Source organism: Argentina silus, assembly GCF_951799395.1.
Source record: "Argentina silus genome assembly, chromosome: 12".
NCBI classification, from domain to species: Eukaryota; Metazoa; Chordata; class Actinopteri; order Argentiniformes; family Argentinidae; genus Argentina; species Argentina silus.
The window spans coordinates 18618061-18639424 of NC_139666.1; the positions used below are offsets into that span (position 1 = coordinate 18618061).

A 21364-nucleotide genomic window follows, 5' to 3' on the forward strand; every position below is an offset into this window, starting at 1 on the left:
TGCATCTGTTCCCGGGCCAACCATCTCCCGTGGCGATGGAGGCTGCTCACACCCAGCTATTGTATTTTAACTCTCTGCCTCATTGATTGCTGGGATGGCAATGTATGTGAGTGTGTGTGTGTGTGTGTGTGTGTGTGTGTGTGTGTGTGTGTGTGTGTGTGTGTGTGTGTGTGTGTGTGTGTGTGTGTGTGTGTGTGTGTGTGTGTGTGTGTGTGTGTGTGTGTGTGTGTGTATGTGTGTGTGTGTGTGTGTGTGTGTGTGGTAATTACTGATTAACATATAAAGATTATAGGGCAGTTGATTGTCACCTGAGAGATGTTAATCCTGGCCTCTGTATCAGTAGGCCATTAACAATCTCTGTAGTCCGGTGAGTCACTCTCATACTAAGCTAAGAGTCCCACCTGGCTTTACTCTGTGTGTGTGTGTGTGTGTGTGTGTGTGTGTGTGTGTGTGTGTGTGTGTGTGTGTGTGTTATAAAAGGGTGCTAAGCTCTACTAATGCTGATGGAGATAGGTGTGAATAGAAATGCAGTTGATCTGAACCAAAAATACAAATGCTCACCTCATATTCACACACAGATAGGTACAGAGACAAGACAACCACACACACACACACACACACTAACCTACGTGTATAGAAATACTCACCGACTAACTGAAACATTCACATTGACTCACAGAGAAACACACACTTGCTTTTTAAATTCCCTGCAGTAGTTGAGAGAGAGCCTTTAACCCTGACATAAGCTGTGGCTGTGTGAGTGATCAGAGCCAGGTTCATTGTTCATGTACCAAGAAATGTGACATTCACAGGGTTTACGAGATCAGCACTCCTATCTATCACTGGGGTTCCATGTCTCGGCCAGCTTTACAGTGCATTACACCAATATGGGTGCATTATGAAGTCATATTCTTAGATTGAGGAGCCTACATATTCAGATCTGGTTCGTCATCGTCACGAAAGGGAGTGTTGTCATCTGAGGATAACTGTATCTGTCTATCATCACGACTGTTAGTGATGGTTAGTGACATTGCAGTTTGCTAGATTTTCAAAACATCCCATGGCAAAACAAAACTCTGATAACACACACACATAAAGTTGACAAACCATACTCACTAAGATGGCACTTTCCGACCCGAGTTACTTTCCGGCCCGTTCCATTGGAATGAAACATACGTAAGTGCATATCTTAACAACAGTGTCCCTGCGTTCAGAGCTAGTCTCTGCCGAGGGGGAGGGATAGATACACAGTACCCATGCAGGGTTGGAGGTCCCTCTGGGAGTGCTAATAAAAAGTTAATGGGGGCTTTAAAGACTGACAGACGTTTTGGCCAACTGTTACGACTGAAGGGATCATACAGACAGTAAACTCTCATCTACACATCCGCATACACAGATTACCAGATACAGAACGGGAGGCTGGTGGAGCCTCCACTGGTATACAGTGTATGGGCAACATGGTGTATTTTGTCCATTGCTACTGTTGCTACTATGATGGAGAGCTAATCCCATACTGCTGCTTTGATGTTGCTTGGTTACTTAGCATTGCTGTTCTGGTGAGAGTGAGTCAGTGGCGCTGCTCTGCTCTTTGTCTGTCATTGTCAGTAGTTTAGTCAGGCTCAGGGGGTAGTAGGACTGCGTGCGTGCGTGCGTGCGTGCGTGCGTGCGTGCGTGCGTGCGTGCGTGCGTGCGTGCGTGCGTGCGTGCGTGCGTGCGTGCGTGCGTGCGTGCGTGCGTTCAGCCTCTGAACTCAGACTCACCTGTTCCTGAGTGGGCTCTCAGCCGGGCTAACACACATGCATACTGAGTGGATTATACATCACTCCATCTCCCCTCAATCATAAACTTAACCATGGGCTTGTCTCTGCTATACACTGTATGGGACTTACACAGGCTCTCCTCTGACATCCAGTCCCTCTCCAGTGCAGCCTTGTACACTAAAGGTCAAACCCTGTCCTAAGAACCCGACCCTGATCACCCCCCCGTAGCACCCAGCAAACAGAGACAGCCAGGATCAACTCTCTCTTTATTCCCAGCCTCTCTGGATCGGCCATTATCTTGTCTCAGTGATGGCACATTGCCATGCCTCTGATGCATTTTTGGCAGGATTAATCTTGGCCAATACAGATTGTAAAAAAAGAAACAGGCTGTTTCGTCTACTAAACGCCGTTATTTACATTATCCGAGGGGTCCTATCCTTAGATTGGTACAAGTGTTTTAACATTGATGTGTATCCTTTACATGACAATGAGCTGGGGTTTTAGTTTCACACTTAGAGCCTCACATCTGTGAGAGAGAGAGAGAGAGAGAAGCAAGTACACTCTTGGTGAGTGAGTGAGTGAACGGGAGGGAGAGCAACCCATTCCCTCGTCAGTGCTGACAGAGAGTTGAGGGTCAGGTCCGGTTCAGGCCTGGGTCAGCCATACCCCACACACCTCTAATTTCATTAGACTCTAGAAGAACACATAGAATGCCTTCAGGCTTACCCACCCCTCACTTTGACCCTATATCTCATACTAGTCTGCTTACAGTCTGGGCCCTACTCTTTGTGAGGCATCACACCGTCCCACAAATCATACATGGAGCTTTGCAATACACACCACCCTCTGGTTAGATAATCTATAGTCCTACTGGTTTGTGCATAAAGGTCAAAAAGAGAGGGTTGGTCAGACAGGGATGAGTGGGAGAGGGGAGGAGATGCTGAACTCTGAGACTGTAAAAACATTCCCAATGGGGCTGTAAATTACTGGATATTTTGATTTCATGACCTCTCCTTAAGCCATAAGACCCATGGGCCAGAGTAAGGATTCATGGAGGTTGACTCATCATCAGAGCCCTTTGCCCTCTAATCTGCCAATCAGCTCCCACATAACCAGAGGCCCCTGGCCAGCTTCCGCCCACCCCCTGGGGTGGGTACAGTGTAGCCAAGCCTCTGGAATTAACTTAGAAGAGGGCAGCTTTCTGCTTTAGACCAGTAGGACTTTATCTGTGGCCATTTTTCTAAATTCCCAAACAAATACACACCATCTCTTTGAGCATGGGGATTTGGCTTTAGTGAGTGGGATCAATGGACTGTGGAGAGGGGCTTTACCCAGAGAGATGTCTAGCTTTAGGCTGCATATCTCTCGCTCTCTCACTCTCGATCACTCCAAGGCTGACCGACTCTCTCTATGCCTGTATCTCGCTTTCTCCCCCCCTCCCTCCTCTATATTTGTCTCTTTTTGGAGATCCCCAAACCTCCCTCCCTCCACCCCCCCCCCTCTCTCTCTCTCTCTCTCTCTCTCTCTCTCTCATAATTATAGCCCAATGTTTAGGGGTGTGTCAGTAGGGATGCTTCTTTATAAACACTGGTTCAAGTCAGAGAGAGATTGAGATACAGAGACATAGAAACGGATTCAGTGACGAGAAGAGACCACCACCTCAGAAAGGTCTGTATCATTTCATACAACAATTATTACAATTCAACTGTATGACTCTACAAGCCCTTATGAGCATCAGTATGCCAGTGTTGAATACCAAATGAATATGCATGCGCACACACACAGTGAGAAGGGTTTTCATGCGTTGTACCGGTGTCTTTGAGTCAGTAGCCTTACTAAATCATATACTGTATGCTGCAACTGGTATCTTCTTATTTAAACAGAGTCTCTCATAGTGTGTGGGTAGTATATTTGTGGGGAAGAGAACAGCCCTGTTTGTGGGCTGTGGGGAAGAGGGATTGAGGGGTATGAGTAGAGACAGAAGGATATTATGAATGTGAGGGTTGAAGTACTCCTCTGTGGCTCATTTGGTAGAACATGGTGCTAACAACGCTTAGGTTGTGGGTTTGATTCCTGCTGGGACCATATATACTGAAATGTGGACCCAACAGGCTTGCCAGGGAGCTAGGGGTACCAGTGGACTAACTGTAGCCCAGCCCAAGCTTTCTCTGCTAGCGTTCCACACCTCCCCAAGACTGCCCCTCAAAAGTCCTTAACACACACACACACAACCAAAGGGAAATTCAGTGACACATAGAACAACACCATCTCTGACTATTTCAAACTAGAGTTGCAGTTTCAATCGTGATGGAGAGCCAACCTAAAGTAACCCTGCCTGACCAGGAGGAAGATCCTATGAAGGAGAAAACAGATGACGAGGGTGGTCAGGACAGGAAACACAAGGAGAGACAACAGGTGGAAAATGGCACCACAGATTTAGGCAAGTAGGGTTGTCCTAACAGGGATTGGAGGCCTTTCAAATACATATGTTTTGTTTTTGTTTGTTAGCATTTTGCTAGCTGGAGCTGTGATGGTTGTATGAGCTTTCTCAAGGACTGGTTGTCCTGGGTTATATACAAAGATGTGAAGAATACACCAGGCCTTTGTGTTATGTTGTATGCACTGTCTGTACTATCCTTGGAGTGTGTGTGGTAGTGGTCATGGTGTGGCAGTGCTAGTGCTGTGTGATATTCATGGTTGTGGTGTGGTCTTCTCCTCTTCAGGGGTGTCTGACAGTAAGCTGATGGCGGGGGAGGCATTGGGCAGACGGAATGCCTGGGAGCCCAGTGTTTACTATGCCCTGGGGATCGAGTCCTTCTTCTTAGCTGGTCATGACATCAGCATCCGCGAGTCTCTGGACTCCTATGGCGCCCTCATCTGGCCTGGGGTAAGTTCAGCACAGCAGCTACTGTGGTGGAGGATCAAGGCAGATCTGGGACATTGTAGACATACTGTAGAATTCACTCGGATTGCGGTCTATAGAGTGGAAATGCTATTTTCAACAAAGGCACTTATGTGCTTGAATTCTTATGGTTCTGACTGTTCAAGCAACTGCTGCATTGATGATGAAAAGATGAGGGGTGTGTGTGTGTGTGTGTGTGTAGGCAGTGGCTCTTTGTCAGTTCCTGGAGAACAACCAGCAGCAAGTGAATCTCCTGGATAAAGCAGTGCTAGAGATCGGAGCAGGGACCGGCTTATTATCTATAGTGGCCAGTCTACTTGGTAAGTCAGCCTGTCTGCCTGCCTGCCTGCCTGTTTGTCTGTCTGTTTGTCTGCCTCAGTAGATATGTGTATGTGTACACAAATTGTATGTTTTGTACATGTCTGATCCCTGCTTGCCAACCAATTGGTCAAATGACTGACTGATAATTCAGTCAGATAATTCCTTTTATTTCAGGTGCCTGGGTGACAGCCACCGACCTGCCTGACATCCTGTCTAACCTGACCTTTAACCTCTCCCGGAATACAAAGGGCCGCTGCCGCTACACACCCCAGGTGACCACCCTCACCTGGGGTCACGACCTGGATCGCAACTTCCCTGGCTCCTCCTGTCACTATGACTACCTGCTGGCAGCAGACGTCGTCTATCACCATGACTACCTGGAGGAGCTGCTGGCCACCATGAGGCACTTCTGCCGACCAGGAAGTGGAACCACAATTGTGTGGGCCAATAAGGTCCGCTTCCAGTCCGACCTGCGCTTCACAGAGAGCTTTAAGAGCAGCTTCAACACCACACTGCTGACTGAGCTACCCCAGGAGGAGGTGAGGATATACAAGGCCACGGCACGGGAATGATGAGGAGAAGGAGGGAGAGGAGGAGGAGAGCTGAAATACAGAGAGACCAGGGAGAATGAAGTGGGCAAGAGAGGGGAGTTGCGAGAGCGACCCATCACAAAATGAGAGAATAGAGATAGACAGATTGAAACTGACACCAAAGAGAATAGATATTATGTGATGGGGTGTCTTCCTACAGAAGTTGGACTCACTAACCCCAGAGTCTGTTTTGTGGTGGTGCGTTATGTTGAAAATAGGCCTATCAACCAGAAGAAAACAGGCAGAATACAAAGGCTGATTCTGGGCTGTAATGACATTGCTCTAACCTTACGACCTGTTTCAAGCAGAAAGCCACACAAATGAAACCAAGGGGACTCAACACACTGTGTGAATTTTCCAAATGTAATTTTATTTACCAGAATTTTTCATACATTTGATACTTTCATCTCAACTGTTTTGTTAATAAATTTGCTTTGCTCTACAGAGTGTACATTTCTCCCACATTCACTTGTGCATTCAGCATTAACACAGCTATGTTGTTTTGTTTGTTTTGTAGTCAGCTATCCACAAGAGACACTATCAACTGAATGGACATACAACATACTTTTGCATTAAATGAAAGCAGGTGTTGATTATCACTTCAACTAAAAACAGATCTCTCTCTCTCTCTCTCTCTCTCTCTCTCTCTCTCTCTCTCTCTCTCTCTCTCTCTCTCTCTCTCTCTCTCTCTCTCTCTCTCTCTCTCTCTCTCTCTCTCTCTCTCTCTCTCTCACACACACACACACACACACACTTGCGTGCACACACTCGCCCACACGCCCCCCCCCCCCCCACACACACAAAACAAATTTTCCATCAGTGCGTGGTGGGTTAACAGATGTGTAGCTATTGCCATACCCAATTGCCTGTGCAAAATATTCCAGAGAATTTAAAAAAAAAAAAAATCTTTTATGCCTCCATCACCTATCAAACTATCAGCATATTACAGTCTCTACAATGAGCATCCTGTTTCAGTCAAGATATCCATGTCCATGCCAAAGAGTGTGTGTCGAGCCTGGTTGCCTGGTCATTTTTCGCTTTTAATCTCATAATAATATGCCATCAATCGTTTGTTCCATTTTGAGTGTCCTAAGTATGCCAGTGTTCTGGCAACAACAAAGGGTTGAGGTTGGTCTGTTCAGGAACATTCCAAAAAACAGTTGATTCCGTCGATTGTTTCCACGGTGATGATTATGACACTGAGCAGGTGGAGGACTTGGGCGGCTGCTCCAAGATGGATTCCCTGCGCAGGTCGTTGGGCACGGTGCCCGGAGGACCCCACAAGTTCAGCTCCCCGTAGATGCCCGTCTCGATCATCTCCTCCTGCCAGGGGATTGGGATGTTCCCTGAGGAAAACTCATCAAAGAACTCCCGGTCAGGGTCGTCCAAGGCCACCCCCTTCACTGTGGAGAAGGCCCCCACGTCATCCAGGTCCTTAGCGTAGACCACCTTAGAGTCTGGGATGAATGGGGGGGGCAGGATGCCTGCAGAGGAGAGGTGGAGAGGAGCCAGAGGAGAGGTGGAGAGTGATGTTCACTGGCTGTGTTACTTTCTGAGGAAAAGGTGCTAAGGTGCATGGTGATGTGATGTGGAATCTGTTATTGTACTGCAGGGGAGGCAGAAATCGGAGAATGTGCTCATTTTAATGCATGGAACGGACTGCGGAATGGTACGCATTACAATGAGCCTGTCCTCTGATTTCTACCCCCACCAGCCTCTCATGCTGTACAGGTGAGGGAACACAGACGTGTAGCAGAGCCCTCGAGTCGGATCATTATAGTTTCAATCAAAAAGCATAACGATGCACAATATTGCTAATAACTAACTGAATGAATGAATGAATGAATGAATGAATGTAGCGTGCAACCCTACCAGCGTCCAGTTTCCTCCAGTTGATGCTGCTGAAGAAGGGGTGTGTCCTGAGTTCATCACAGGTCCCGTTCTTAAAGCCCAGCCTCTTGTTCACGTCCAACGTCAGCAGCCCAACACAGAGGGAGCGAGCGATCTCACTGAACGCCTCCGGGTAGGCGATGTTCCCACTCAGGACGCGCTCCTTCAGCTCATCACGCTCAACCTAAACAGAACACAGCTGTGAGTTTGCCCCACTAACGAGGTTGGCCTCGATTTAATTTAGACTCACTCAGTCAGGGGGAAAGACCGTAAAGTAAAATGGATGAATTTAACGACTATTTATGTGGTTTTCAATTAATTCATTGAATTTCCTTAACGGACTGAATTGGAGTGGCTACATTGACACATGGCTATGCTCACAGAAAAAAGGAGTGAGAGAGGGATATACAGTAGATAGGTCAATAGACTGAGAGATAAGTAGTATATGGATGAAAAGATTACTTTCTCCCCTCTCTCCCTGAAGGGATTCTTGGCAGCCATGAACTCAAACAGTGTGACCCCGAGAGTGAAGTAGTCATGTGACGTGTCATATTTCTCTCCTTTCAGCATCTCTGGGGACATGTACCCTGGGGGACAAGGCATAGGTCAAGGCAGAGGTCAAGCACAACTATCTGTGATTCCTATCTATTGCTTTTGTCTGTGATCCACATTGCTTTTGTAATCTAGGTTGTGGTTATGTTTTAAGGGTTTATCTCATTATTTTCTTTATTTCCCTTAATTCTTTTGAAGATTTCCATTTTACCCCCCCCCCCCCCCCGCTTTTGATTGTTTAAATATTGTGTGATTTTGTCTGCCTGGATGTTTCTTTTATCTTATTCCCTGTTGCCATGTACCTTGTTCCTACAGGGCCCTTCTGTAAACGAGACTCAGTAAGATCTCCCTGTATAAATATAGGATAAATAAAAAAATTAATAAATCTCACCTTTAGACTGTGCTGTTGTGCTTTTTACTTATTAATTCATTGATGTCCATTGTGACTCTTAAATAAAAGTTCTAAGGATATACAATATCTTGTTTTTCCTCTCAAGCATCCTCAACTGAGCCTGTGCCAATCGTTACATTATAAATCAGTCTTTTGTACCACCATTGTCTTTTGAATCAGTCGGTGGGTTGGGAGTCTTTGACTTTGAGAAGGGCTCATCATTGGATTTTATTTGTATATAAAGCTGAGCTGTATGTACTGTAATTGTATTCTTGTAAATTGAAACTTGTTCTTGTATTGTATATTTAGTTTATGTTTTTGTTCCTTTCCTTTGCTCTCTGTGTAAACGGACCCTGCTGCAAAGGAGACTCTGGCCTCAGTCAGGTTTACCTGAATGAATAAATCTTTTATAAAATCGAATAAAATAGTTCGGTAAGGTGAGACTAACCTGGAGTTCCAGCGTAGCCTTTGATCTTAGTATCGTCTTTTTTCAGCTCCACAGCCAGTCCCAGGTCAGAGATACGCACATTACCTGAGGAAAACATTAAATCAACGTATATTAACAGCTACCCAAACATATTTAATATATATGTAAGAGCATATGTGTGTGTGAGTGAGAGAGAGCGTACACGAGTTAATAACAACATAGCATACCTTCATTGTCCAGCAGAACGTTCTCTGGTTTGAGGTCTCTGTAGATTATTCTTTTCTGGTGGAGATGCTCCATCCCCTGGATGATCTGAGCAATGTAGAAACAGGCCCTGGGCTCATAAAATCCAGGGTTATTCTCATCTACCAGGTAGATGTGGTACCTGAGGCAGTACATGAGAAAATACATCATGTCTTACACATCTCATACATACTGGATGTGAAAAAGAGCTGCACAGAATAACGCCATCGGTGTTACCCCAGTAAAATGTTAATTATAGCTTTCATCAGGGAAATTCATATCATATGGTCTGTGTGTGAGTTTATCTGTGTATGTGCATCTGCGTGTGTGCTTGTGCGTACTGAGTGTGTGTGTGTGTGTGTGTGTGTGTGTGTGTGTGTGTGTGTGTACAAACACTTGTGTACAGTCTTCACACTTGCAGGTTTGTATATCAGTGTCTATTTGTGGATGTGAGTAAAGTTACTTTAGATCTCCTCCATTCATAATGGTCATAACCAGACAGAGCTCGTCCTTTGTCTGGAAAGCGTAGGCCAGTGAAACGATGAAGGGACTATGGACCCTAGCAAGGATCCTCTTCTCCACCATTGCCCCCTAGAGGAAAAGCAGGTGACAAACATGACACAATCGACACAACTATTCTCCAATTACAGTACTTGATCATTCAGTATCAACTGTCACAAACCTGTCAAAAGAGCAAGACATACAATTAATTAATGAATTCTGAAGTAATGACTGACGGGGTCTGACAAGGCTAACACATTGTTGAAATTTATCCAATCATTTTTAATCTGTCATTAATCCAGGAATGGAAGAATGCTTTTTAAAATAATATATTACAAAAAATAGGTAAGTCAAGGGCAAGAAATAACCATCCGCAGCAGTTCCATTCAGAACAGCTTTCCACTAAAGCTCTCAGTAATCGCTCTATCCTTGTGCTGTGTTTAATACCGTGGACTGAGGTCAGACAGACAGGGACAAACATGATTAACACCGTCAGTATCTCATCTGACAGGAGAACATACTGTACTCTGTGATATGAAGGCATTTATACAATTCAAACAATAAAATATAAATGTAATAATTATAATAATATATCTAATGTATATAATATATACACACAGGTCAGGCATTTCAGGATTAGGATAACTGCCACCCTAGAAAACAGGGTGCCTAATAATCACATGTTATGACATACATAGCAACGCACATCAGAATGTAAATGGTGATTTAGCCTTAGTTTGACTGAGATTTCAAAATACTGCTCACAATCCCCCGCTTGCCTAGATAAAACTTGATACACAATGCACAGTCTACACACTACCGAAAAGCGACTCGGAACGAATGACTCCGGTTCACTCTCCTTATCCCTCTCCGTCCTCTCACCTCGAAACCTTTCCTCTTTTTCAACCTTTTCTTGTTGAGTTTCTTGCAGGCGTACAGTTTCCCTGTGGCCTTGGTCTGGCAGGCAGACACCTCCCCGAACCCTCCCTTTCCCAGCACACGGAAGTCCAGGAACCAGTCCGCATCCATGGGCTGCATCTCCAGCCACTTCCACTGCAGGAACCTCTTCAGGTAGATGCTTTCCAGAAAGAAGACGTAGGGAGCCTCCTGAAGGTAGCCCAGAACTGAGGCCAGCGTCTGGGCAAACAGACCATCCTTGGCCGCCTCCTGGTGCTCCTTCACCTGGGCCACAGTGTCCGGGGGAAGGAAGGGACAGTAGTTCTTGGCAGACGAGTCCATGTAGCGCTGGATAATCTTGGAGCCCTTTTTGATCCTGTCTGAATCCTCAACCATGTCATACTCCTCAATGTCCCTCCACAGGCGGCAGGGCCCATGGTAGTCTGGAGCTGTGTCTAGGAACTCCCTGAAGAGGCGCTTGCCAATAGGCTGCTCCACGGCCACAGACTGGAAGGTCAGGTCGAGGGTTTCAATCAGGTCCTCACACACAGTGATGTGGGGCAACTTGAGCCGGGCATGGTACTTCTTGTCGCGTGCAGCTGCCGGGTTGGAGCTGTCAATGCTCCCACGGGCGTTGATGTAGGCCGAGTTGGCCACCACAGTGGTCAGTCCACCGATATCCATGGCAACAGGCAGGCAACTACTAGGAGACTTAGAGGGAGAACATTGTGAGGGAGAAATGGAAACAGGGAGGGAGAGATGAGTGAACTTGAGTGTGAGAGGTGGTAATTCAGAGAATTAAAGTGAGACAGAGAACCGTAAGGAGAGATTAGAGGGAGGGCGGGAAAGGAGAGATAGACGAAGAGAGAGCAAGAGAGATATGAGAGAGGATTTGGGAGTAGAGCCTGTAGTAGGTACAGAGGGAACAAGAAGTCTTCTGATCCAAGGCACACTTTGCTGAGGGCTTTACTTGACACACGTACACACCTGACTCGACATCTTTCAGTAATGCCTTTATCCACTAACTCCATAATGCCCCAGACTATGTGGGAGGCCAAGCTGAGACTGGTCTATTAAGACCGTGTCAATTCACCTGTGGTACCAGCAGCCATCAAAGCACAAAGCAAAGCATCAGAGGTGTCAATGCACGCAGTCTGGGATTTACCCCTAGATGATTATCCTTGCCCCCTCATAGATCTCACATGGGAAAATTGAGAATGTAATATGATTAAAGCTTCCCATAGCCATGTCATATCATTTACACACACACAGTACAAGTCATTAGTCATGGGCTTGCAAAGTCTTATTTTGATAGGCGCAAAATAAGTCACTTGGATGGCTTATGGTTGAGTTTGGGCTTTGGTTGGAGATGAGGTGAGGGCTCCGGGCCCAATTAGCACTGTGTTGCCAGTCCATTACACTGTAATCTAATCAATGACTAACACAAATAAAAAAAGCAAAACCCACTAGTTACTAGTATATCATCATACTTGACAATAAGCAACCACACACAAAAACTCACTGAAGTCAACTTCTTAAAACATTCTCTATATTTAATTTGAAAACTTATATTAGATTACAGAAAAGGTATTTGGAAGAGTCAGTACATATGGTGTTCAGTTTTAAAAAGGAGACATTTGAAGGGAGAACTATACAACCCATGTATTTGATACATCAAATCATTTTCAGGTCCTCTTTTTGCCACTGACCTGTAACGGACACTATAAACTACAAACTTCATAGGATCCGTTTACATCATTCCCAAACAAGCTTATCATTTTCCTATAGGGAGCGTGGGTAGTGGAGTTATTCTCCTCGCTGGTCATTTGTAAACACTACCAAGGTGTGACAGGGCAGTCTGAGGGAAGAGTTGCCTCTACAACTCCAAAAACACAATATAAACAAACAAGATCAGAAAAGCAGCTGCCTACAGAACGAGAGGAAGCCAGTCCAACACACTGGGGAATAAGATTTTTTTTTAAAACTCTGAAATCAACTAAAAAATAAAAAATAAATGGTATCTGCACATCTGAAGGAGAGGCCTCCACCCATTGCATCTACACGTCCATATTGAATTCATGGAGTAATTGTCACAACGGCGTTGGCAAACATCTCATAAGATCGGATCGCCATGAGTCTACCCAATGTAATCAAAGCAACATAGTGTTAACTATTTCACACACACAAGGTACCCTGTACATTCTCCAAGAGCAGTGGGTTGTAAATAATAATTTTTGCTTTATATCCTAGTGGGATGGCTTGCTGAGAAGAGAAGTGGGTAATACACACAAAGGTTGCAGGATGGTGCTCAGGCCTTAGCCTCGAACTCCCAGAGAACTGTGGTGAGTGTTATTCAGAAGAACCGAAAGAGAGGACAGAGAGGGTGCCCACCCCCCTTACCAAACATTCTTCAACACCCCTAAGAGAGCAAGGCAGAGAGAAAACGAGTGGGAGCGAGAGGAAAAAGGGGGGAGCACACAGCCAAGAGAGACTAAGATCCCTTGTTGACAGCAGTTTGAAGGACTGTGCTTGTTGGAGAGACGAGGCATGGAGCGGAGCGGAGCGGCGGGTTAATCTTCGTCATCATTCTCGTCATAGTCATCCTCGTCATCTTCGTCACCCATGTAAGACACGGGGGTCTCCACCCGAGAGCCGCTGTAGTGAGAGTCATTAGAGCTGGAGGCTAGAGTGCCATCTGCACCACTGTCACTGCAGAGAGGGAAGGAGAGGGGGGGGGGGGAGAGAGAGAAGGTGGGAGATGGAGAGGGGGGATTGGGGTAAAAACAAAAGGGGACAGAGACAGGTTAGACATCTACCCCTTTCATTTCCTGTAGTGATGTCACTGTTCCTCTGTTTTTGCTGACATGGGAGACTCACCTGCCCATGTGGTAACGTCCTCCGTTAGTGGAGGATCCTCCAGTGATGTAGACGTTACTGATGGGACCCTGGGCCATCTCTGTGTGAGACAGAACACATCATTCACAGACACACAAGCATATATACAGTATACAAATCGGAGGACGGTGTTTGACACCATTCCATGCATTACAATGAGCCCGTCCTCTGATTTCTACCTCCACCAGCCTCCCCTGATATACACCACAGATTAGGAGATCAATCCAAGCATCAGCTCTGACCTGTGACGTAGGGCTCCAGGGCTTTGGGCACCAGGCTGCGGGCGGTCTTCAGGTCCTCTGGGGAACATTTGCCCACCTCCAGACCACAGGCCATACCCATGCGCTTCAGAACCTCGATGTCGTCATGGATCTCAAACATGCTGTCAAAGTTGAACAGGTACTCAAACCTGCAGAGAGAGAGAGAGAGAGAGAGAGAGAGAGAGGAGAGAGAGAACATGGGGATAGAGTGATGGAGAAATAAGAGAATAGAGTGGTGAGAATACAAATGAATAGACCATGAATGCTAGAAAACGTAAATCTGCATGTCCCATCATGTAATACAATCAATCAATCTGCAGCAGATTGTGAAAAAGAACTAAATGATCAGTGGTTTATGTATACTGTTTACAACAGATTTATACCACACACACAAAACACACTCACTTGTCGTTGGAGATGCTGCAGTCGATGACCGTCTTCTTGCTGGTGTTTACAATGATAAAGGGGAGATGGATGACTGAGTTAGGGGGTGGCGGTCTGTTTGTCTGCTGTTCCGTCTGTCTGTTCCGCTGCACCAGGTTCTTGAAGGCTATTTGCTGCATGGGACCATCAAAGAGTGTGCATCAAAACAATGTTAATAAACCTGGAGCCTTTAAGATATGGGAGACATTGAACTAATCATGTATACAGCATTTTCCATACGGCAAAATGGTTAGTTCAGAGATCCCATTGGACCAGAAGCCTGTCATCAAGAGCATGCATACCCAATATTACCTGTAGTATGAGTTCCTGGAGCTGGGACTGTTTCTGCTTGATTCTCTCCAGTCGCCTTTGTCTCTCCACCTGGTGAGGGAGAGAGACGCAGGACACAGATCAATGGGTGAGTGAGAGAGGGAATGTGCTCTCAGCTCTAGGTTCTGGCATAACTCTGGCATAAAATTCTTCAGCATGCGTGTGAAAGTCTGAGAGTGAGTGAGTGTGTGTGTGTGTGTGTGTGAGTGTATAGATTCTCACCTCAAGGTTCTGGCACTCTTGGGCAGAGTTAGTGGGGAGGCCAATCCACTTGATCTCCTTCTTCTCTTTAGAGATGATGTTCATGGCCATGAGTACATTGAGTGCGTCATACACACGCCGGCGAATATTCTTCTGGTCGTACACGTGCTACAAGGAAAAGGGAGGTTAGTCTTTGACTGTGAGCTTGTGTGTGTGTAGTACACCTTCTCATTCAATGAATTATTTTCTACATTGTAGATTAATACTGAAGACGTCAAAACTATGAAAGAACACATATGGAATTATGTAGTAAACAAAAAGGTGTTAAATAAACAAGAATACGTTTTATATTTTAGATTCTTCAAAGTAGCCACCTTTTGCTTTGATGACAGCTTTGCACACTTCGGGCATTCTCTCAGATTCATGAGGTAGTCACCTGGAATGGTTTTCAATTAACAGGTGTGCCTTGTCAAGAGTTAATTTGTGGAATTTCTTGCCTTCTTAATGTGTTTGAGACCATCAGTTGTGTTGTGCAGAGGTAGGGTTGGTACACAGTTCTATACAGCGAATAGCCCTATTCGACTACTGTTCTAATCCATATTATGGCAAGAACCACTCAACTAAGTAAAGAGAAACGACAGTCCATCATCACTTCGAAACAGGCTCCTAGGGGCAGGGCTGAAGTCGTGCAAAGCTAGAAAATAGCCCTTCATCAACGAGAAGCAAAGAAGAGCCAGGCTGAGGTTTGCAAAAGACCATGAGGATTGGACCGTAGAGGACTGGGGTAAGGTCTGATGAGTCCAATTTTCAGCTTCGCCCAACACCTGGTCGTCTAATGATTTGTCTTTGTGAAGCACGCATAAATCAAGCCACGTACAAAGTTGTCCTGGAAGAAAACTTCTGCTCTGACAATGTTCCCCAACTCTGAGGATTGGTTTTTCCAGCAGGATAATGCTCCATGCCACACAGCCTGGTCAATCAAGGTGTGGATGGAGGACCACCAGATAAAGACCCCGTCATGGCCAGCCCAATCTCCGGACCTGAACCCCATTGAAAACCTCTGGAATGTGATCAAGAGGAAGATGGATGGTCACAAGCCATCAAACAAAGCCGAGCTGCTTGAATTTTTGCACTAGGAGTGGCATAAAGTCACCCAACAGCAATGTGAAAGACTGGTGGAGAGCATGCCAAGACGCATGAAAGCTGTGATTGTAAATCAGGGTTATCCCACCAAATATTGATTTCTGAACTCTTCCTAAGTTAAAACATTAGTATTGTGTTGTGCATTATTCGAGATCTGAAAACACGGCAGGCTTTTTTGTCATTTTGACCAGTTGTCATTTTCTGCAAATAAATGCTCTAAATGACAATATTTTTATTTGGAATTTGGGAGAAATGTTGTCAGTAGTTAATAGAATAAAACAAAAATGTTCATTTGACTCAAACACATACCTATAAATAGTAAATCCAGAGAAACTGATAATTTTGCAGTGGTCTCTTAATTTTTTCCAGAGCTGTATATATATGCCATTGAGCTGACACTTTTATCCAAAGCGACTTACATTGCAGTGAGGGCATACATTTCAGTATATATGGTCCCAGCAGGAATTAAACCCACAACCTAAGCTTTGTTAGCGCCATGCCCTACCAACTGAGCCACAGAAGACCACAAGACAAACTTGCTGAACCAAGGACCTTTAGATCTTCAGTCTAACTCTCTCCCAACTGAGCTATTTCGTGTGTGTGTGTAAAACTTTGTTCCAGCAGTAGTAAGCGCAGACAAGGCTGAACAGTGACCACTCCCTAAACCTATTTGAACCAATAAAACCCTTTATGGTGGAGAGCAAAGAGCATCCATTGGGTTTTGTAAAATGATGTCATTATGAATGAATAATAATTCATGTCAATGAGAAAAAAAATTATGCAAGTCCATGTAATGAAGTTTGTCTGAGCAAGTGTAATGATGTCATAATGAGGAGCTCCATCTGTGACAGTGGCAAGTCAGTGGGCTGTCATGAAGAATTCTGTCTGGGTGAATGTTTGATGTCATAATGAAGAGAGAAATTCTGTCTGGGAGAAAATGTGTGGTGAGAAAATTCAGCCTAGGGAAACTGTGGTGTCAAATAAGAATTCTGTCTAAGAAAATGTCATCACGAATACATCAAGCCTGGATATGCTGTAAAGCCCTCAGTGCGGCTGCAGAACTCACAGAGTCATTGGGGGAGATGTGGTTGTCTGCAGAGCTGAACTCTGCCACCAGTTCGTCTGCCACTTCATTGTAGGTGGTGACTCCCTTCTTCTGCACCTTCTCACACACCTTCATGGAGAAATGCCTCAGGCCTTTCCCATTCTTCTCCCCCTTCTTACCCCGCTTCCTGTGGACAGAGCCGTGGTCAGAAACAGACGTTCACTGGACCAGTGGTCACACACCAATCGTACCGGTCTTGACGAGATATCTCAAAACACTAACTTTATCCAGCTCCAGGGGTTGCCGTTTACTGATGTAGTGGAATATTCAATAAACTTTGGCCTAACTTGGTATTAAGTCACTGTGTTAGCACTCTCTGAGACTGAGAGTGCATCTCAATAGTCTACAGTGGCTTCCTCTCATCATCATCTCATGTCCTTTTATCTGCACTGAAATGACAGAATTGTCCCCAAAGAAAGCAAGTTATTGGTAGACAACAGCCATATAGTTTTCATACACATAACCAAAGTGTTCAGATCCTTGCATAACTAAAATGTAGGCAAGTAGACTATGGAATTGCAACTTGGATGTTCCCAGGGTAGGTCATAGGAGCTGGAGGGTAGATACTAACCCTGAGGACCATGGCGAGGCTTCTGGTGGTTGACTCTGAGTGAGGAATTGGGAACTGGGTGTGTGAGGGCTGTTCACCAGTATGGCACTTGACACACCGGGCCTCTGGGGCGTACCAATCACCTACAGGGAGACAGGACTGAACCATTGAACAGTGACATCTTTTTTTTGTATTATAGGGATGCTAAAGGCAACAAGAGAAATGTCCCACAAGACCTGTGGCTGCAGTAGAGAACATAATGAAAGAGCAGTACATGGAAGACAAGTTCATATTAAAGGCACTATAGAACATAGAATCTTAGAGACGGAAACATACAGCCAATAGATATTTGAGAGGTGATAAATTCCACTGTAATCTGCCCCCCGTTCATCAGGTGGTGTCTAAGCTCATCTCCGTTATGTATATATTCTCATGTACTGTATATAATGGGATGATGGGAGTAATCCTGCTGACTGCTGAGTTACATCAGCTTAGGCTCAACCCCCCCGGTCACCTCACAATGATAATGGAGGGCTTAAACCTGTGTGTGTGTGTGTGTGTGTGTGTGTCTCCATAAATTGATGTGTGAGCAGGAGTGTGTCCTGTGAGCTTGCAATCTATGCAGACTAAGCTTGCAATGTCTTTGAGAGCAAATATCAATATACTACTACATTCTCTTTGTGGTGCAGGTAATAGTTACCCTTCTACTTCATCAATGATGTGCTTGCAGTGTCACCATATTTCTGGGCTCTGCTGTCCGTGTTTCTATTCGAGGAAGAGGTGCACAACTAACCATGTGTGGTGCGATGTTGACATTGGAGGGCCCCAGTGTTTTGGGCAGTAGTTGTTTGGCCACCGGAATGGATGTAGGATGGACAGCAACCAGGGACAGGACACCTGAGGCAAAGTCAATACAAGGGTCTCACAAAAGAGACAAGTGCTCTTATGGTGCAGTATTACTGCCCCCTGGTGTTGAGTTTAGGCCATAGACAACAGAAATGAAATTATACATTATACTGTCATGGCTTCTTTTTTCTTTGGATTAATGTTGCTGGAATTGCATGATGTATAATCCAGAGTGCCTTGCTCACCTTTACCAGGACTTAGATTCTGGTCAAAGAAAACCTTCAGTTCTCCATTTGTTTCAATCAGACCAGCCTGTTCAGGACAGAGAGGCCACAATCAACATCGGCTCCAGCACGACAGCTAGTCACTCTTGAATCTCTAAATGTTTTGCTTAATTTACCGAAAGGCGATAGGTAATAAGGCAGGACAAGAGCAAAGTTTTGGCCAGAGACAGGCTGTTGAATGGTGTAGCCATTCAACCTTTCTAACAGGACCATGGAAAAAGACATTCATATATCATAATCAACATAATCCAAAAGTGGCCTTTCTTTTCCATTCATTTTCCTGCCAATGTTGCTCGACAGTTGGGCCAGACTCACATCTTTGGCCATGATCCTGATGGACCGGGGAAGTAAGGCTCTGTCTGAAGATATGGAACCTCTGAAATGTCACCAATGACTCCCCTGAAACAGAAAAGACAACCAACCATGATACTACAGTGACATCAACTAATGTACTGGCTAGTGCACTGTGTGACTAAGAGTGTAAGCAGGTATACATCATACATTTGCGCCTTTTCTGATTAAATCACAACATAGAAATTGATTGCAATATAAATGTACATGCATTACTTTACTGCCAATATACATCAAATCGTTTCAGGATAGTTATAAGACAGACAAGCTTGACCTCGATTGCAGCTCTTCATGGGGAGCTTAGCTACTTCAAGTAAAGTACTCGAGCATAAACCCCCCATTCATTAACAACCCAAGATATCCCTCCCCTCCACTGTGTGACAGTTTGATAGGCCTCTGCATATTTGTATAACAGACTGCAATTCACTGGCATTACGACTACTTGTTCGCTATCGCAAATTCTTTACAATATAAAGTATGACTGCTTAAATTGTAATATTTGCAAGGCTGAAATGGTGCAACATTTTTTTGTTCAAGAAGCAGGCCGTCTGCTAGCAGGCAACACATTGCACAAAGCACCTCTGGTTAGAGACAGGACAAAACATAGCCAAAATAATTCTCTGCGGAGTTTCACTCACAGGTGTTGGATTCTATAATTTAGGACGATTATCATATGCCTTCATGTCGACTTATCTGATATCTAAATCATAACTTTTATTATGCATAGTAAGGCCTAGGTGTTGACTTCGTCCTTAGATTCCTCATTAACTTTACAGGGCAGTGCAGGCTACAAACTGATAGCTAGCTAGTTAGCTAGCTTCTAGCTAGCTAGCAAGCAAGGAAACAAAGCATGGCTAGTCTTTCGCTATTGAGAATTTGTAAATTCACAATCAATGTCGTGCGCTAGCATCAAGTACCCCTTATGAGTCCCCTGCACATAATGAGACAAGAATCTGATTAAATGCACTTGAGCAACGGTCGATCGTTTCATTAGCTAGCTAGCTGCAGTAAGATAGAGCGGATTCACATTTTTTTTTTCCATTGAGTTGTAGTAGTATGAGATACGTGCTTGTATTTTGTTAACAGAAATTACCGAGCACTAAAAAGATAATAGTATAAGTGCACTTACGGGTGCACTCTTCTCTCCTGCTTCTTCGACGGCTGTTTTTGTTGGCATCGAGGATAGAGGAAGAGGAGGTCTAAATCCCTATCATGAAACAGGAAACAAAACTAGGCATTACATTATCATTATTCTGAAATTAATTTGTTTTTCCTGCAATTCAACTTCTGTCAGATAACTTATATTGCTGGTGGAAAACAAAGAAGAAGTTGTACCTATGCAAGCTGGCAGTGGCATCACAATTCGGTCAGTCATCTGATAGCTAGCTAGTCAAAATGGATGCTTTCTAATGCTAGTCGCTAGCTAACTCGTTTATGTATATGATATTAACGCGGCGGGTGGTTTATATGATCGAACATAATAAAAGGTTAGGAATTTAGTAGGCAAATAACGCGACGTGACCAACTAGCGATTAGTATTGTCCGTAAGCGAGGGCATTCCTCATGTTTTTAGCTATGAAATCATAGCTAAAAACAACATTTTAACCCAGCTCAGCTGGTAGCAAGCTACATAGCCATCTGACAGTGAATATCATTTTCAGAATATATTAACTGCCTCAGATAAATGTAGCTAAAAGATCTGTCTCGGTTAACAAATTGAAGTCGCTATCAGGTACCTAATTTACTAGCTAATCAAATACAGTATAATGACAAGAGGCTGTTTTGTTTTTTTAAATTGGAAGCTAATTGACTCATGCACACAAGCGTAGTCTATATGCTCAGCTCACAACCTATAACAGACAGTTATAGACAGCGACAATAACACAACTAGCTGTGTTGGTGATAACCAGCAATTTCATTAGTTAAGTTAGTTTCCACGCTATTTCCTTAGCTAGCATAAACAACGGGAGTGCTTCCAACTAGTAGTGGCTGGAACTGGCATGTCAGTGCACAGGCTAGCTAGCAGTGCAGTAGCCACTAACTTGCTTAGCTAGCCTGCTATCTAATTAATTGGCATCCCACCACCAAGTTTAGTACTACCTTCCGAATGTCAAATGTATAAATACCCTCTTTCAACCAGTAAACGCGACTAACACGAAATGTATTCGAGTCTATTTGCCAGTTAGTTAGCCGGCTGCCCTTTGATTTCCCTGCACCTACCATCCACCGTCCTTCTCTCAAACTGATCTTGGCGGTGTCTAACATCTGAGCTTAGGGATTGGATAGCGTTTATTTGACGCAAGCCACTGGTGCTGCCAAGACCACGCCTTTAGCGCTTTCTGAGTCCGCGCGATTTGAAGACAGTGATACTGGCTGTAAGGGGAGGAGTCGTAATTAACAATAACAAAACGCACGTGGTCGAGACAAACGTGGAAGAAGAAAACGTCCGTACCTTAAAACAGCCCTAAGATCAGAGGCAAATGACACAGTGCCATATAGGTA

General features: G+C 44.7%; 3 protein-coding genes across 4 annotated transcripts; 1 reads left to right on the plus strand and 2 right to left on the minus strand.

Annotated features, from left to right (window-relative positions):
* Positions 1-4491: 4491 nt before the first annotated feature.
* On the plus strand, positions 4492-5555 carry mettl21cb (methyltransferase 21C, AARS1 lysine b; the record flags this gene model as incomplete). Its single annotated transcript, XM_083682335.1, has 3 exons — positions 4492-4647; positions 4865-4982; positions 5158-5555. Exons 1-3 carry the CDS (start codon positions 4504-4506, stop codon positions 5553-5555), a joined length of 660 nt encoding a protein of 219 aa, XP_083538461.1. The 5' UTR covers positions 4492-4503.
* Positions 5556-6405: 850 nt separating this feature from the next.
* Positions 6406-11985, minus strand: LOC310813444 (rhodopsin kinase GRK1-like). Its single transcript, XM_083682469.1, has 7 exons — positions 10460-11985; positions 9540-9667; positions 9061-9218; positions 8855-8938; positions 7926-8050; positions 7446-7647; positions 6406-7057 (listed from the first exon to the last, which is right to left on the minus strand). The coding sequence occupies exons 1-7, from the start codon at positions 11156-11158 to the stop codon at positions 6765-6767; spliced, it is 1689 nt and encodes a 562-aa protein (XP_083538595.1). The 5' UTR covers positions 11159-11985; the 3' UTR covers positions 6406-6764.
* A 51-nt stretch (positions 11986-12036) lies between these two features.
* Positions 12037-21095, minus strand: tfdp1a (transcription factor Dp-1, a). Of its 2 annotated transcripts, XM_083682470.1 has the most exons (13): positions 21083-21094; positions 19992-20069; positions 18827-18910; positions 18473-18539; positions 18175-18278; positions 17403-17524; positions 16793-16958; positions 14605-14751; positions 14365-14433; positions 14035-14186; positions 13612-13778; positions 13352-13430; positions 12038-13183 (listed from the first exon to the last, which is right to left on the minus strand). In XM_083682470.1, the coding sequence occupies exons 3-13, from the start codon at positions 18836-18838 to the stop codon at positions 13045-13047; spliced, it is 1224 nt and encodes a 407-aa protein (XP_083538596.1). In that variant the 5' UTR covers positions 18839-18910; positions 19992-20069; positions 21083-21094; the 3' UTR covers positions 12038-13044. The 2 variants fall into 2 exon arrangements, with proteins under 2 accessions (XP_083538597.1, XP_083538596.1); XM_083682471.1 differs by lacking the exon at positions 19992-20069 and having other exon boundaries at positions 12037-13183; positions 21083-21095.
* Between the last annotated feature and the right edge of the window lie 269 nt (positions 21096-21364).